Source organism: Protopterus annectens, chromosome 5.part1, assembly GCF_019279795.1.
Source record: "Protopterus annectens isolate FY-2018-M chromosome 5.part1, PAN1.0, whole genome shotgun sequence".
NCBI classification, from domain to species: Eukaryota; Metazoa; Chordata; order Ceratodontiformes; family Protopteridae; genus Protopterus; species Protopterus annectens.
Window position 1 is genome coordinate 256967125 of NC_056736.1, and position 19198 is coordinate 256986322.

The 19198-nt window shown below is 41.3% G+C and overlaps 1 protein-coding gene across 1 annotated transcript in view; it reads right to left on the minus strand.

The window, feature by feature from the left end:
• UBASH3A (ubiquitin associated and SH3 domain containing A) overlaps positions 1-19198 on the minus strand; it is an 829542-nt gene that overhangs the window by 605688 nt on the left and 204656 nt on the right. Inside the window, exon 2 of the mRNA XM_044072932.1 lies at positions 4593-4646. Within this exon, the coding sequence (XP_043928867.1) occupies positions 4593-4646 (54 nt within the window). The remainder of the gene's footprint in view (positions 1-4592; positions 4647-19198) is intronic.

A 19198-nucleotide genomic window follows, 5' to 3' on the forward strand; every position in this document is an offset into this window, starting at 1 on the left:
GACTATATATATTCCCTGTTCCGAAGGAGGGAAGGGCCTCCTTGAAATTGATTATATGTACAGATCTGCAATTGTGGGACTCCACACGTACCTGCTGACCTCACAAGACCCAAACCTAGTGAAAGTTTTGAAATATGAGAAGAATAAATCTAAGATGACTTCTCTGCTTAATCTAGCAGAAGCTTATCGGTGTCAAGCAGAAATGAAAGTCAAACCAGAAGTAGATAAAAATCAGGCAGCAACTGAATGTGCCAAAAAAAAAAAAACAAAAAACAAAAGAAAGAATACAAGGTGAAGGATCAAATGAGAAAGCAAGAAATGTGCGAAAAGCATAAATATAGTTGCAAGTATAGAAAACGTCTGGAAGAACATCATGTTGATCAGGAAAGAACACAGGAATGGTTAAGGAGAGGCAAATTCAAACCAAGAGATGAACGGTTAATATTAGCGGCCCAAGATAGTGGGCTGTGTACACTTTGGTTTATAAAGTCCATTGAACATGTAGTTGAAACAGACAAATGTAGGTTTTGTAAAACTGAATTGGAAACAGTTGCACACCTCATTGCTGGTTGTAACATACTAATGACAGAAGGACTGTATACTGAAAGGCATAATAATGTGGCGAGACTGTTGCACTGGGGATTGTGCAAACATTATGGTATTGAAGTGGCCGAAAAACACGGGAAACATGAGCCACAAAGCATCACAGAAAATGAAGAAGTCTACATCACTTGGGATCATCCATTACCAGCTGTTCAAAAGATAGATGCTAGAAAACTGGATATAGTGGTCCAGGAAAAGAAGACAAGAGTAGCATTGATCATTGAAATCACCACACCCAGTGACTACAGTGTCTTGCATACAGAGAGACACAAAGTCATAAAATATCAAGATCTGCAGGCAGAAACAAGCGCAATGTGGAAGAAAGATACCCAGATAGTTCCAATAGTCGTAGAGCAACGGGTCTTATAAAAAAGAATTTATAGTCGTATTTAGATATGTTATCAATACATGTAACTCCATATGAACTGCAGAAGGAGTCATTACTGGGCACATTGCAGGTGCTGGAAAGAGCACTACTGGCTGTCATCAAAAATTTAAACAATACTAATTTCATGAACTTTAATCATACTTTGACTTAGGAATGGGGTCCATTCCTGTCATGGTATTACAAACCCAAAAGACTTGGAGAAATTAAAAAAATATATATTCATTCATAAAGTAAGAGAAAGTATTCTAAGATTAAAAGCCAACACAGAAATGGAGACAGATTTTACCAATAGGAATAAGTCCAATTAATGGTAAAGAAAACAAGCAGAGTGGAGCTGGAATTTACTGAAGAAAATTGGGAAAGGAACTAAAGTATTGGGAGAAAATAACTAGTTAGGATAATAAAGTGGAATGAGGCCAAGCACATATTTCAGCTGCAAGTTAGAGACTGCCTTCTTTACCACTAATTAATGTCCATGTACAACCCAAGATACTTACTAAATTGTTAGAACAAGCTTTGCAATAGCAAGCATTTTTCTGAAGAATAAAAAGTCTGACACTCACTTGCATGTCATTATTTACTGACTGCAATCACAAACAACCTACCAGAAAGATACATTTTACAAGAAACACACCAAAATACCATTCAACTACTTTCTGCAATTGCATGAAAGTAGTTTTTCTCTGATATAACTTGTTTAGGTAATATGTGAATTGGAGCTAGAAGATTCATACATTTACAACCAAGACATTTAAGTTAAGATTGCTAGGTTTCAAGCAGAAGCAATGGAGCCAAGTAAAAATTTCCTCATACTAATTTCCCTCAGGAAAAAGTAGCGTTAGGGTCACCTCTGAGAATGAGCACTTTGTCCAGGGTAAAAAAAAATTCAGATTTACACTTAGTCAATAATGTCAGTCATTACAGTTTCAGATCAGAAAGTCAAGTGTACAATTCAAATCACAAACATCCCATGACTCAAATCTTCATCTTCACATCACCAAAAGGACAGTCTGAGATGACATATGCTACACATTCTTGATGAGAAACTAGTTTATTAGCCTGTAAATCTTGGCTCCAGTCACAAATGACAGTGAAAGGCTACACCAAAGTCGACAAGCACATTAGCAGGCAGTTATCCCATACAGACAGCCACAAAATGAAATAGAGTAATTAGCAGCAGGGAAAACAGTTTTCATATAAATAACAACAGAATTTGATTTTTTACAAACTTCTGATTTTCTAATGATGTAAACATGGCAAATACATAAAATATAATAAACTGAATTTAAATTATCTAAAAACCAAGCAGAAATGTTTAAATAAATATGTCTGCCAATCATTAACATGAAAAGGACCTCAGTGGGGATACTGAATGCATAAATTATCAAGACACAAAAGAAAAAGGCAGAGGAGTAAACCAGTGTGAATCAATTATCTGTTATATGTTGCCTTGTACAATCTTATTTGGATTAAGTTCCTGTGGCCATGTCTCTGCCACAGATATGGAAAAAGATGGGAAATGAAACATGTGTATGCTCTATGATGTGATGAACACTTTAGGGGGAATTCATAAAGTTAGGCTGCCTCCGTGACTATGCAAGATGCTAATGAGGCAGTCCATGGGAGAGGCACATGCTAATTAACTATGTCTTCTACCCTGGAACTACCACCAGGAAGACATCCACATGCCAAGCGATGCATAGAATTACTCTGCCATGTAGATTACCACTGCTGCTCCTTGTATCTCACAGTAGTAAATACAACCAAATGTCATGTTCGTCCATCAAGTGCTATGGAGTTCAGTGTTAAGTTAGGCTTTGGAGGTGTGTGCATGAGTTTATGTGAGGGGGCTGCATGTGTGAGTGTACACGTAAGTGTGTGTTTGCCTGTGAGACAGCAGTAGGGGAGTTAGTGAGATGGTAAGATCGGTATGGGTGTGTGTGTATCAGTGACTGGATGAACATGCCTGTGAAATGACTGGGTGGGGGGGTTGTTTTGTCTGAGTGTAGGGCTATGAACGTGCTTGTGTGTGTATGTGTTGGAGTAGCTTCCATACTTCCGTACATCCCTAGAAAAATTGACAGACCTAAAACATTGAGTGGGAGGAACTACTAGCCACCAGAGAAAATTGTTTATTGACATGCCCGAGCAGCACTTAAACAGAACAGGGACTGGGGTGGGTAGAAACACTAAGGACAACTTTATACAAATACATGTGAGTGACATAGTGCTGGGGAGAACACAGGAAACTACCGATTACTCAATGTGTCTGAGTAACACATAAACCAAAGGTCGGTCAGGGCAGATACTAAACACCAGGGAAACGCAATATGTCATGTCTTAAAGGCACATGGTTAAAAAAAAAAGGAGTAGCGAACTGAATGAAAAATAAATTTATCAAGGTACAAAAGGATTCAGATCCTGCATCTTTGAAATACAAAACCTCAGCATTACCCCACTGTGTTAACTGATATTCTAATGTACCAGCCTTTTTTTACATGTACTGAGGATCTTGGGAATTATGCAGTTCGTGCAACAATTCATAATGTACAGTAAATGTATCTCAGCCTCATAGTGTAAATAGAGAGGCTTTACCCTAGCGTTCACTTACTGAGAAATATGAAGAATGAAACTCAAATATCTGGCATTAGGGACTGACTGTAATCATTCATGAATTACCTGAGTAGGCAAAATGAAGCTATTGTGGCTATTTTAATAACATAGACAGGAGTGGGTCTATATATATATATATATATATATATATAGAGAGAGAGAGAGAGAGTGTGTGTGTGTGTGTGTGTGTGTGTGTGTGTGTGTGTGTGTGTGTGTGTGTGTGTGTGTGCGTGTGTGTGTGTGCAGGTGTGTGTGCGTGTGTGTGTGCATGTGTGCGTGTGTGTGTGTGTGTGTGTGTGTGTGTGTGTGTGTGTGTGTGTGTGTGTGTGTGTGTGTGTGCATATGTGTGTGTGTGTGTGTGTGTGCGTGTATGTTGCTATGTGCTTGTGTGTGGGACAGTAACTAAGGGGGGAGGGCTACCTGTGATAACATGATGTGGCCATCATGTTAACTGCCGCAGAAATTGTAGATCTGCACTTTGCAGTAGATAACTTAGATTCATAGACATGCAAATAAGCCAGTATGAGGTCTTTCCTCATAGTAGCTAATACATTTATGAATCTCAGAATAGCATATCACAATTAACAGGGCCTTTTACTGCAGCCTTTAAGCCAATGTGGTGGACAGTTAATGAATCCTTGGGATTATCTGCTCAAACAGTGCCATTTTTATCATGTTTTGTCTTGATGCTATCCTTATACCATGCTGCATCATCCCATCACAAACAAAAACATAGAAAGTCACTGGAGAATGTTTACCTTCTGTGTTTGCATCTATCATGTCTATTATTGTTCTGCATTTTTTCTTGGTTCTGACATGTGAGACTACAGGTATCTCATAAGAGGTTTTTACTGCCTTAGAATTAGAATGTTGGTATCTTTGAAGGGCATGAGTCATCTTAACAAGTAATTGGAGAGTCCTAGCTTAACAAAGAAAGTAAAGGTAAGTTTACAATGAATATCAGTGTTAACAATGTAAAGGTACCTACCATTCAGATGCTTCTTGTGATGATCTTCTTCCTGTTGCTGCCAAAGCCTTCAGCCTACAACACAAAATGGAGTAACAGACAGATAATGAACGCAGTTGTTCATTGAGACTACAGCATCATTCACAAAATACTTTTAAAGAATCATGCATTTTGCTTAAATACCAGAACATACAATATATATTCAACTAGTATGCACTACACATGGACAAGTATACTTATAGCATATAAGACATATTTGGCATCATTAAGCAGGGATGAACTTGTATCATAAATCATTATGGTGACACTAAACTAAACAGACTTAGTGATCTGTTTTAGTTAACGTTTGAAATTAATGTTATATAAAAGTATACATCTTAGCCTGTATCATGTATTAACGCTCTTAAACTACAACAGCAATTAAAAGGCAGTAATAAAATATTTAGGTTATTCAATCAAAACTACTGCAGCCTTACAGGTAGACAACAATGAATTACTTCTTGTAAGAGAACGTAAATAGTTCAGTGTATGGGCTAAACTGCATAGAAAGATGACCACATCATTATACTAATCTCAGATATTGCTGGCAGACTTGGGTGACATCCACCTGAATTTCAAGATAAATTATCATAAGGTTTAGCTGGAATAGAGTGCTAAATAGTTCCAAACAGTCATGTCAGTTTAACATTCTAAATAAATGTATACAGAGTACAAAGGCCACTTTACATGAGATATGTAAAGCAAAGCGTTTTTATACTAACATACTCCTTATAAGAATACTCATATTGACAAATACAATTATGATTCTGCTAAAATAAATTAAAATTAAAACTGCAATGGTGTTGATCTGTGCATTTAATAGGATGTGTTTTGGCTGTTCTTTGTAAAATTGTTAGTTTAAAATTTGAACATTCCTACTACTAAAGTTTTAATTTTTTTAATTATCTGAATATACACTTCACGGTTCTCTCTGTGAAGTTGTTTTGTTATGAATGGCATAACACAAAAATAAATGTGACCAATCTATACTGAATATTCTCGATCTTAATATGGAATTTAATATCAGAAATGCAGTGAATTAGTGGTTTCTGGCTCATTATGGTGAATTCTTTTGACTGCCCAAAAGGAAGTATCTTCGAAGATCAGCTCTGCTCTACTAAAAGTATTTGAGGAGCTTCAGAGGAGGGAGAGTGGAACTTCTGGAGAGGCTAGAATGCAACTTCAAAAGAGGGACGAGCGTAATTTCAGCAGAGGAGGACTGGAAACTCAGGAGTATGAGAGTGAAATTTTAATAGAGATGGAGATGAACTTGAAGAGAGTAGAAATTCTAGAGAACTAAAGTAGAACTTCATGGCAGGCTGAATTTATTGCTACAACTGCGAATTTACCTTCTAAAAGATGATATCTCTGAGGCAAGGATACCAAAGACTGTAGAATGTTTGAATGAAGGACATTATAAGGGTGAATGGCAAATTAGAACAATCTATGGATATGGACCTGGGTTTCCTAAACGTTGGGATTCCAGGAGTACTGTAAATTGATCCTTTTATTCCTGAGGGTTTTTTTTTTAATTAGGGAATGGTTGACCTGTACATCACCACTGACTGGACAATGAATGTTCTCCAGCAGGGTGTTAATGTACAGGTAATGCCTTCTGAAAAAAATGAGTCCGTCACTTCACAGCAGTATATTAAGTTTCAGTGGAGCTCGGACTGTAAGGAAGCCAATAGTCACCATTATTTTATGCTTTTGCTGTTTAGTGAGTGTAAAATTAAAAGAAACTGAAAATTAAAAAAAAAAAATAGAGAAGTGCATGTTTAAGTCTGTGTGTTTGAGTATATGCGTGCATGAAAGTGAGATTGATCAAGCCATTATTTTACAGTCAGCAAGCAGTGCTTTTCCTGTTTAGCAAGTGTAAAATTAAAAGAAATAGTTAAAACAAGAAAGAAAAGTATGTGTGTGTGCATGTTTATGTATCTGTCAGAATATGTCACTGCATGCGTGCATGAGAGCAGAAGTGTGTTTGTGTAGGAGTGAGTGAGATTGAGCAGTGGCAGCAGTAGTTAAGAGTTATGTGTAACTCTCAACCTTTTAGCTCAAGAAATCTGGATAAAGCCTAAAATAAAGGGGGGAGGGGTCATATGTCTAAACTGTCCAGGTTTTCATAGAATGTACAGATTTTTGCATAGTATTTAGCAGATTGTTCCTCATAAAATTTGTGGTTTTCTGGCAAATCGTGCAGAACTAAAGTCACTAAATGGTGACACAGATCTGAGTTTTAGACTTCTTATCCTTTAGAACAGGCATACTAATACAACACTCATAATTCTAGCAACTTTGTAAATTTACAGGAGCAACATTTAAAATCTTTAGATCTTTATCCTCCCATTTTTTTGAAAATTGTCCAGATTTCTTGAGCTTAGAGTTTAAGAGGTATGGGGGGAACAAAGGCTAAAAAATAGGAACATATTTTCAACATTGCTGATATAAAATTAGAAAGTTGCAGGAATAAAATAATTTGTTTTAATATGCATTTTCTGAAATAAATACTGCCTGAAACTCAAATGTTTGTCATTATTTGGTGATTTGTCAATAAACCACACATTTTATGAGCAAGGGACCAAAAAAACGACACAGATATCGGGGCATTTTTTGAAAATCTCATATTTTGGATGTAAAATACTTCCTCAAACACCACTTACATATATTAATTACAGCAAGTTAGAAACATTAGTTGGAGGAACTATTTTGCATATAGTGTGATAAGAGACCTTGGGTCACAGGTGGACAGTAGTCTCTCCTTTGATAATCACATCGCCACAGTAGTCAGGAAATCCTTCTACGTGGCACACCTCATCACAAAAGGTTTCTCATCCAGAAAAAAAGAGGTCATTGTTCCCCTCTATTCATCAGTCATTAGACCCATTATAGAGTACAACGCCCCTTTTGGTATGTACCTCACAGGACATCTACAACAACTGGAAAGGCCACAGAAATACCTCACAAAGAGGATTACCGGCCTCAAACAGATGCCCTACGCAGACCGTCTCATAAAACTCCAGCTTTACTCCGTCACATACCGCCTACTCAGAGGAGATCTCTGCCTAACATACAAAGCTATGTCAAACCCAGAGTTGTTGGGCATGCTCCACTTAAAGAAGTCCCAATCCCTCCGAGCTACATGCTCTAGGGACCTAAACCTTATCACCACAATAAACAGAACATGCCAGCGGGATAGATTCCTGTCCCAGAGACTTCCCATACTCTGGAATAAACTACCTATCTATATCAAACAAAGCTCCTCATTAGTACTCTTCAAGAACAATCTTGATGATTGGATGGAAAATAGGAAATTCACCCCGGGGATCACTTCTGTGGCTCTGCTCGGCAGTGGCACAGGAAAATAATTTTCTTGGGTGGCAAAAGTCAGGGTACCTTTTTGGCTCGGCTTGAATAGGCCCTAGGCCCGATAGCCTAGTACCTACCTACCTATGAAATCAAATATATAAATGATAATAATATAGTAATAAAACATAAATAAGTAAAACACAACAGTTTTATTAACAGCCCATTCTCTAAGCACAATTATACCCTCCAGTGTGTGTGTTACTATGTAAATAATGCCCTTCCAGGGGTGTACAGGCCCTATTCTTGTGGCGTCAGGCCTCAGAACAGCCCTGGCCATGCATTATCAACACAGTAACATACAGTCTGTTGGTTATTATTGCTTGCTTAAAAAGGGCAGAACCCACAGATGATACCCTACTGGAGAACAGTTGCTTGCCAACAGGGTATTAATGTATGAGGAGAGCATGGCATATAGTCCACAATTCCTTGGCAACAAATTAAGCTGCTGTGAAGCATGGATTAGGAAGAAGAAGAAAAAAATAAACTGTCACCATCTTGCTTTGCATTCCCCAAATTCAAGTGTTTAGTGAGTATCATCTAAATAATCAAGTAAATAAGTAAAACCAAAGAAAAGAGAAAAATAACTAAAGTAATAATATCAGCACTTGCAAGTAGCTGAGCTTCTCTTTTAGTTTTTCCTTGCTCTCTGTAACACATAAAAAGTCACATTTAACAAGTGTGGGAAAATAAATAAAACAAGCATAATGCAGTTAAGTGCATTAGAAGGATCCATCATTCCACAACCCCCTTTTCCCATTTTTGTGCATCAGGTTGGGGTGTCACCTCAGCAGTGACAATCATCTACAGCCAATGTTTAGACTGCTGGATGGTGAGCCCTGCCACAGTAGTTTCACACCACACACTCGCATGCACACTCATACCTATGGCCAATTTAGAATGTCCAATGCACCTGCTGCATGTCTTTGGAATGTGGGGAGAAACCAGAGCACCTAGAGGAAACCCACACAAACACAGGGAGGACATGCAGACTCTGCACAGAAGGCACCCCAGCCAAGAAACAAACCAGGGAACCTCTTGCTGTGAGGTGACAACACTATCTGTTGTGTGTCTGTGTAAAAGTGTGTACATTTATATGAGTGAGAAAGAAACAGAGTTTATGTGTGCGTGCATGTGTGCGTGTGCGTGTGTGTGTGTGCATGTGTGCGCATGTACGTGTGCGTGTGCGTGCACGTGTGTGTGTGTGTGTGTGTGTGTATGTATGTGTGTGTGTGTGTGTGTGTGTGTGTGTGTGTGTGTGTGTCTATACTTATCTTCTTTACTGAAGCATTCTGGACAAAGCCAACAATACTGGGATGACAGAGAACTAAAATCAGGGGCATTTTTTAAATATTACCCTAATTCACTTAAAGGGTTAATAGAGCAAGAAGTTTTGCATCAGAGTGTTTTTTTTTCCCTGAAGAATAAGAAATGTCAAGTCTGGGTTTATTGACTAACTGTAGTAATTACAATTTTAATGGAGAATCAAGCAGTTTTTTTTCAAGGAACAGAACAAAACTAATTATGAGACAAAATCATGGAAATTCTACAAAATCAGGAACAGTTGAGAGGTATGTGGGGTGGGGGATGCATTGCTTTACATTGTGTTTATTTTTTCATTCATCTCATTACAGTCAAGAAACTGGCTGCAATTGCTGGCTGTGTGTGTGTGTGTGTGTGTGTGTGTGTGTGTGTGTGTGTGTGTGTGTGTGTGTGTGTGTGTGTGTGTGTGTGTGTGTGGGTGTGCATGCACACTTGTGCTAGAGAGAGTAGACTTGCATAATTTATATATATATATGTACGCATTTTTTGATGTAAAACACATCCCCAACAACAGTTGCATATCCTACAGCAATTGTGAAACATTACACAGAGAAACTACATTACATCAAAAATTAAACAAATACATATATAGTAATAATAAGCAAACAAAAAAAAAAACAATTTAACAGGTAGTCCATTTTTAAACACAATAATACCCTCCAGGTTGGTGTAAAATGGTAAATAGCAGATCTTCCAGGTGAATAGAAACCCAGCTCTGCAGCCCTGAGAGTTCTATCCACAATAATGACCACCCTATTGGGCATTATTGCTTGTTTAGCAGACCCTAAAAGCTATTTAGAAAAAAAAATCTCAAAGATGTAAAGTTTTTATGCTGTTCTGTCAGCTTTTCCAATATGTTGCAATCAGTTATTCAGCAGAGGATTAAAGTTTGAAATGATTTAATATCTCAGAACGTTAGGATTTTTTTGTCATTTGCTGGTGCTATAAACTTTAAGAGCTTTAGGACATTAATAGGAAGTATTGAATTTACTGCCCTTTTGGGCTATTTTAATCCAAGACAATTTCATTTCCAAATGAGGACCAAACCTCCAAAGTTGTGACTGTGAGACAAACAGCTTATCCGTTATGCTAACTCCCCAAATTATTAGCCTTCATTAAAATATGTATGTATAGCTTTCTTTGGAAAAGTGTAATTGTCTACTGGCCCTAGTAAAGTAAAAGTAAGTGCAAAAGGTTAAACTGGATTGTGACTCAAAGGCAGCAGATTTAGAGGAGAAGGATTGATTTTCATCGAAAAATCCTCATTGTTTGGGTGGCATTACTTAGCAGGTTGCTCTACTCTCTGTACATGTATGACACAAGTGCTGAGTATTACAACTCTATTTGCCCTGCATGGATATAATCATAAAGGAGATCCTTCCATGAGCCTAAAGAAAATGCATGGCTAGCAAAGGTGGACTGCTGTTATTCATCTGATTAGTGTTGGTTGTTAGTAACTTTCTATCCCAGATTCAGCAAGCCCTGCACAGTGTGCAGGACTAGTGCAGGAGCTCCAGTAGGCAATATGACTGCCGTGCGATCCAGGAATAAGCTGTAGGGACGTGCACGAGCACTCCTGCAGTAGTCCTGCATGGACTCAGCCCCTGTATGCAAATTACCCCATTTGGTTTATAGGTTCATAGGTTGGTACTAGGCTATCAGCCCTAGGGCCTATACAAGTCTAGCCATGGCAATTCCCTGGCTATTTCTTCCCACACTATTTACTTTCCTGGACCCCTGTCTAGCAGGAAGACTGATGTGATCCCCGGGGTGAATTTCCTTTCTCCCATCCAATCGTCAAGGTTCTTTTTGAAGAGGGCCAAAGAGGCGCTCTGCTTGACATGTATGGGCAGTCTATTCCAGAGTCTGGGGAGTCTCTGGGTTAGGAACCTATCCCACCAGCATGTTTTGTTTATTGTGATGACAAGGTTTAGATCCCTGGAGCGTGTGGCTCTGAGGGATTGGGATTTCTTTAAGTGTAGCATGTCCAACAGCTCTGGGTTTGACATGGCCTTGTATGTTAAGCAGAGATCACCTCTGAGTAGATGATATGCGACGGAGTATAACTGGAGTTTTTTAATGCGGTCAGCGCAGGGCATCTGCTTTAGGCCTGTGATTCTTTTAGTGAGGTATTTCTGTGGCCTTTCCAGTCATTGCAGATGTCTTGAGAGGTACATACCAAATGCGGCATTGTATTCTATAATGGGTCTAATGAGGGATGAGTACAGTGGGACAATGACATCATATTTTCTGGATGAAAAGCCCTTAGTGATGAGGTGTGCCACATAGAAGGATTTCCTGACTGTTGTGGCGATGTGGTTATTGAAGGTGAGACCACTGTCCACCTGTGTCCCTAAGTCTCTTATCACACTTTTGGTGTTTAGTGTACTGCCACCTATGTGGTAACTCATGGGTACATGTTTTTTCCCAAAGGGGATAACTATACATTTCGTGGCATTGAGTTTGAGCCCATGTCTCTGGCACCAAACATCTGTTTCTGTAAGGCCCTTTTGTAGAGTATCCATATCATTTGGGGATTCAATAATGGTTCCCAGTTTGCAGCCATCTGTGAAATCCATGCAAATGAGGTGAATTTGCAATCCAGGAAGCTGGAAGCCAGCTGTGCAGGACTAGTGTAATCTGAAGAAATGTACTCGGCCAGTAACCAGGTACATTTCTGCAAACTACAAAATGGAGCCATGACAGCTCCAAATAAAGGGTGGATATTATGTAGAAAGCATGCCAATGGCCAAATATAAGTCCATTGGCATGGAAAATAGTTCCTAAAATAAAAAAATCAACTTTTATTTTTTTTAGCCGATCTCGGCTGTTTAAGTTTAGGGCAGCGGCACACAAACAGGATCGGGTGAAAAATAAAAAAGGAAACTTAAAATAAGCATTCTAACCAAAATCACTGTTTTACCATTATACTCAATGGCAGGCAGAAGACAACATGGCTAGTAAATAGTGGTTGCTAAGGGGGGAGGCTCAGTGTGGGACCTGTAACTATGCATCAGCAGGCAATCCTATGCAAATGAAGAGAATGATACTGAATCCCATATCTCCCCTGCATGCTAGTCAGCACCCAACAGTGTAAGAGCAGGAATAGCTTGGTCCAAGCCTAGGAGTTAGCTGACATCATAGGGGGTGTGTCAGGCATACTGTAAGCGGATTGGAGCCCTGTGGCTCAGGTTTGCCCTTAGCTTAGCAGAGCTAACCAAGGGGGGTGTGTCTGAGGCTGACTAGCACTCTTTACATTGCCTGTGTGGGTGTGCATGCCACGCACTGGGTTTTAAAGGGAAAAAAAAAGTAAACCAGGAAATAGCAGCTCTGTGCACATTTGAGCACTGTGTTTGTGTGGCGCACTATAGGAAGGCAGTGGGAAGGGAAAACAGTAGTAGGAAGGTAATCAAGGAATACAAGCATAGCTGGCAGGTGAAATGTATCAGAATAAGACAATTACACAGGAAGCAGCCCAGCCCAGAACACTACTATAAACTATGCAAACACCTTTCCCTCTGGTTTTCCCACATACTCTACACCACCGGTGTATACAAGCGGGGGAATTTTAACAAATAAAAACAACAAAATGATAGGGGCTGCAATAGCTGTCATACAACAACATGTGGAAGAGGATGAGGGTGGTGAGGATGAGAATGCTGTTGACAAACCCACAGTGAGAATACAGAGTAGAGTGTACAGACCCAGGGTAACCTACCAGGGGCTACATGAGCTGGAGATAGTGGAGCGTTATAGGGTAGACAGGGACCTCCTACAGCAAATTGTTGAGCTGTGCCGGCCATGCCTTACACACAGAACTAACAGAGGTGAACCCATCCCACTGGATACCAAGGTATGTGTAGGCCTAAGAATACTAGTTACAGGTACCTTCCAAAGGCCAACTGGGGATATAATGGGGATCTCACAGGCATCACCATCCAGGGTACTCCCTCAATTCCTGGATGCCATGTCAGCACATGCCAGTGAGCATGTATATTTCCCCAACACCCATGAGGCATTGGCCAGCAATATGCAACTCTTCCACCAAATAGCAGAATACCCTGAGGTAGTGGGTGCTATAGACTACACGCAGATATGCATCAAAGCACTACCCGGTGAGCAAGGTAGGGTCTACATTAACCACAAGGGCTTACCCTCCATCAACTGCCAGGTTGTGTGTGATGCCCAGGGCATTATAATGAATGTGTGTGCTGGCTGCCCTGGAAGCTATCACAATTCCCACATCTGGCATCTGATGCAGCTGTACCAGAGATTTGCCAGTGGGGACATCACTTACAGTCACCTAGTGGCATTTGCTGGTTATGCACTGGAGCCGTGGCTCCTGACACCCATCAGAAATGCACATGCACCTGAACAAGAACTCCATAATGAGGAACACACACAGACCAGGATTATAATAGAGCGTGTGTTTGGGATGCTCAAGTCACGGTTCCAGTGCCTGGACACATCCGGTGGAGCCTTGCAGTACTCACCAACTACATGTACCCAAATTTTTATCATATGTGCCTTGCTACAATAAAATATGATCCTGCAGAAACAGCTGCAGCAGGAACAGCACGGGGCAGGGCCACACAGCCTCCCACCATTGCCAAGGCCTGCACAGGCACAGAGTGACTCAGAGGAGGAACAACCTGAGCCTGCCCCAGTAGGCAGAAGGAGGCATCCCCTGTATGCCCTGGCCTTGGCAAAGAGGCAAAGCATAGCACATACACTGACACAGGAGGGACCCAGCGAATGACACCTCTCTCTGACTTGCACATACAGTAAAAGGGATGCCAAACATGACACTACCTGTGCTCAACCATCTGTAGGGAGTGTACTATGTGCAGCTGACATAGGCAGCCCTCCAGCACCAACACCCCCACAAGGTAAGTCACTCTCCTTACCAATTGCTGAATAGAGTAGTATGTGTTGTTACCTGTATCTATGGTATGGATGTGAGCATGCAAGGGAATCGGGTGGCTGAATGGGATGCCAGCAGACAGTAGACACCTATAGTGGCAGCATGGGATCTGTAACAAATACTGGTGTCACCATAGTGGCCAGTACTACACATGGTGACAAAACCCATTCCAGGAAATGTGCTGGGCCAGTCAGGGAGGTTCACATACCCAACAACGGTCTCAGCCAGCAGGACAGGTGTAGACAAACACAAACAAAAGCTGTGCTAAGGCCTCTGAATTATGCCTATGGGTAACCTCCCCCCAGGCCTACACAGGCAGCCTACATCAGGTCAGGCAGTGAGATATTAGTTCTGAAGGGTAGGAAGTCAGAAACTAATATGTAGGTCAATCAAACCTAAGACCTGTAGTACACTGATATGCCTCTAGTCAGCATGATATGTTAGAAAATAGCATGAAATGGAGTACCTGACATACTAGTACAATCATAGCAAATGTGTACAAGTGTCAGGTGTGCCCTCCCAATCATGTGTAGCAATGTAGAAGCAGTCAGGTTTGCCCCCCCCCAAATCCTATGTAGACATGTAGTAACAGTCAGGTGTGCCCCCAATCCTATGTAGAAATGTAGCAACAGTCAGGTGTGCCCCCAATCCTGTGTAGCAAGGTGTGCCCCCCAAATCCTATGTAGACATGCAGTAACAGTCAGGTGTGCCCCCCCCCAGTCCTATGTAGAAAAGTAGAATGGTCTGGTGTGCCCCCAATCTGATGTACACATGTAACAGTCAGGTGTGCCCCCCAAACCCTATGTAGAAATGTAGTAACAGTCAGGTGTGCCCCCCCAATCTGATGTAGACATGTACTAACATGTATGTGTAGGTATAATACCAGTGGAGCACAGATGCCCAGAGGTGGCCAAGGTAGCAGGATTGATTGTAGCATTTGTACAATATGCAGGTATGTGTGTGTTAGGTTGGTGTGTGTTTCATATTGTGTGAGACTGGCCAGTATGTATTCATGTTGAGGTTTGACCTGGTGGCCATTGCCCACTACTGCCAATAACAGGACCAAGTTCTCACAACTGCAGCATCAAAGACAATTCCTCCCAGTATAACACATGCTAGCAGTAAGCCATTGTAAATATATGGTGGTAATATGTGTCACCATCGGAAAGATGGACATGGCATGGCTGTTGGGCTAGATATACAAGCAGTACACAGGGAAAAGTACCGCAGATACACAGTATATAATGTGTAACCATGAAATGGACACACCCTTGGAATTGTACATACAGGCATGCATCACATTATCTGGGCCTGTAGAATGGAATACCGATGTCATCTGGCCGAACACTTGCAGATCACAAAGGTGATAGGACTGATGTATTGGCAAACAGCTGATGTACCTACACAGGCCAGCATAACTGGAATGCCCCATGCATATCTGTGAGTCAGATGCAAGTAGTGTCCATAGCACACATGCACCCATCTCACCCAAACACCACCCACAGGTACCTCTCTGGTCATATCACTGCTGTTGCGAATGGATACAATATGACCCCCACCTGTGTAGGGCAATAGTGAAAGAATGCAACATGCAGTGCAGGTGTCCCATGCAGGTGTGTCGCTAGCTATGAGTAGCACCCTGCCAGCATCCACACCACCTCATCAAACTGATAGAAAATATTGGTATGAACACCTAGCACACCTACCCTGTCACCCCAGGGGAATATACTGTATGGCAGTCTTGGACTGTAGGACTGACAGAATGCAATGGCCTGCCACAGCTGGCCTGCATCACCACCAAATGGCCTACAGGCCTCTGCTAAAGGCCTGTGTCTAACACGTACTGCCAATGCATGTTATGTCATGGACACCCAAATAACAACATAACACACTCCACATAAGTACTTGAGGACATAAAATATCACAGTGTATAACAGTACACATGTCTGAATATCTCTGCTAACACCAGTACCATGTATCAGAAGCAACACAGACACAATCACCTAGAGTATATACTATCCCTTGCACAATTTCACCCCATATTGCCAACTGATCTACAGTTATCCTGCAGAAACAGTTTATTACCTGTAGGTGTAGAACACAAAGGTCTGCACTGGAGTACACACTACCTGGAATGGATCCACACATTCAATACAGAAGGGCATACTGGGCATGCTCACACACTTAGAGAAATGAAGGTAATGTCAGACAACATACTGAAATGTCATACTGGTCATGCTCACATACTTAAACAAATGAAGCCCATGTCTGCAAACAAAAGTGGACGATACATATCTGACAGTTGCAGATGTTAGTAAATACACTCCTCAGTATGCACCAGTCATGCTTTGCACACGCATTGGATAGGAATATAGACATATATCCAAAGACAGCACACTATAATATGCCAAAAGTAGACATACATAGATGTGTGGAAGAGAGTGACAGTGACAAAGAGCCTTCCATCATGAGGCCTGTCCCACCCATCATGGAGTGAAATGGCTACAACCACATGATGTGTAAATGTCACTCACTGTAGAAATTAGCCACTGGTATCCATCAGCATTACAGACCCTGTGGTGCAAGTGCTAGCTGTGCAACATGACTGCACAAGGCAGTAGTCATCTAGCAGATGTATACATATACCTGCAGAATAAAAACCTGCATGTGCCTGCATGTGGTGTGTCAACCTCTAGATGAATGGGTTATGGCCCATGCACACACACTGACCTCCCCATAGCCCTACTATGACAAGCCTGCTGATGTCATCCACTTTGAAATACACCTTTGGGAATGGAATAGCAAAGTAATCTCTTTGGCGTGTCCTAAAACTGCATAATGCTGTAGTGTGATAAACTAGCTAGGTAGAAGTTCTAATCCCAGACATGGCAACAGTGTGTGTGTGTCTCTGTCTGTGTAGGGAGCAATCCTTTTTAGGCTAGTCACACTCACTACAATTCAAATGCCCTACTTTGGCAAGGTTACTGATGTCATTCACTGTGAAGTGCACCTTTGGGACAATTGTAGCCCTATAATCTCCATGGTGCATCTTATAACTGCATAATGCTGTAGTCTGATAAACTAGTTAGGTAGGAGTTCTAATTCCAAATATGGCAACTGTGTGTGTGTGTGTGTGTGTGTGTGTGTGTGTGTGTGTGTGTGTGTGTGTGTGTGTGTGTCTGTCTGTGAAGGGCGCAATGCCATTTAGGCTAGGCACACTCGGTACAATTCAAATGCCCTACTTTGGCAAGGCTGCTGGTGTCATTCACTGTGAAATACACCTTTGTGAAAGGAGTAGCCCAGTGTTCTCCATGGCACGTCCTATAACTACGGAATGCTGCAGTGTGATAAACTAGATAGGTAGGAGTTCTAATCCCAGACATGGCAACTGTGTGTGTGTTTGTATGTGTGTGTTTCTGTCTCTGTAGAGAGCAATGCTTTTTAGGCTAGTCACACTCACTACAATTCAAAATGCCGTACTTTGGCAAGACTGCTGATGTCATTCACCGTGAAATACACCTTTGGGAAAGGTGTAGCCCAGTAATCTCTGTGGTGTGTCCTGTAACTGCATAATGCTGTAGTGTGATAACCTAGTTAGGTTGGAGTTCTAATCCCAGACATGGCAGCTGTGTGTGTGTGTGTGTGTGGGGGGGGGGGAGCATTGTGTTTTAGGCTAGCCACACTCACTACCATTCAAATGCCCTACTTTGGCAAGGCTGCTGATGTCATTCATTGTAAAATACATCTTTTAAAAGGAGTAGCCCAGTATTCTCTGTGGCGCGTCCTATAACTGCATAATGCTGTAGTGTGATAAACTAGTTAGGTATTAGTTCTAATCCCAGACATGGCAACTGTGTGTGTGTCTGTCTGTGTATGGAGAAATGCTTTTTAGGCTAGTCACACTCACTACAATTCAAATGCCCTACTTTGGCAGGCCTGCTGATGTCATTCACTGTGAAATACACCTTTGGAAAAGAAGGATCCCAGTAATCTCTGTGGTGCAGCCTATAACAGTTTTATGCTGTCGTGTGATATAGTACTTTGGTAGGGGTTCCATGCCCACACATGCCAAGTGTGGATGTTTGTGTGTGTGTTACTTTGTGTATGGAGCAATACTTTTTTAGGCTAGTCACACTCACTACAAATCAAATGTCCTACTTTGGCAGGGCTGCTGATGTCACTCACTGTGAAATACACCTTTGGAACAGGTGTAGCCCAGTAATCTCTTTGGCATGTCCTATAACTGCGTAATTCTGTAGTGTGATAAACTAGCTAGGTAGGAGTTCTAATCCCAGACATCATGGCAACTGTGTGTGTGTGTGTGTGTGTGCGTGTGTGTGTGTGTGTGTGTGTGTGTGTGTGTGTGTGTTGTAGGGAGTAATGCCTTTTTAGGCTAGTTACACTCACTACAATTCAAACTTGGCAAGGGTGCTGATGACATTCACTGTGAAATACACCTTTGTGAAAGGAGTAGCCCAGTGTTCTCCATGGTGCATCTTATAACTGTGTAATGCTGTAGTGTAATAAACTAGTTAGATAGGAGTTCTAATCCCAGACATGGCAACTGTGTGTGTGCTTCTGTCTGTGTAGGGAGCAATGCTTTTTAGGCTAGTCACACTCACTACAAATCAAATGCCCTACTTTGGCAAGCCTGCTGATGTCATTCACTGTGAAATACACCTTTGGGAGAGAAGGAGCACAGTAATCTCTGTGGTGTGTCCTATAGCATTATGCTGTAGTGTGATATAGTACTTTGGTAGGGGTTCTATGCCCACACATGACAAGTGTGGATGTTTGTGTGTGCGTTACTTTGTCTATGTAGAGAGCAATGCTTTTTAGGCTAGTCACACTCACTACAAATCAAATGCTGAACTTTGGCAGGGCTGCTGATGTCATTCACTGTGAAATACAGCTTTGGAAAAGGTGGAGCCCAGTAATCTCCATGGCGTGTCCTATAACTGTGTAATGCTGTAGT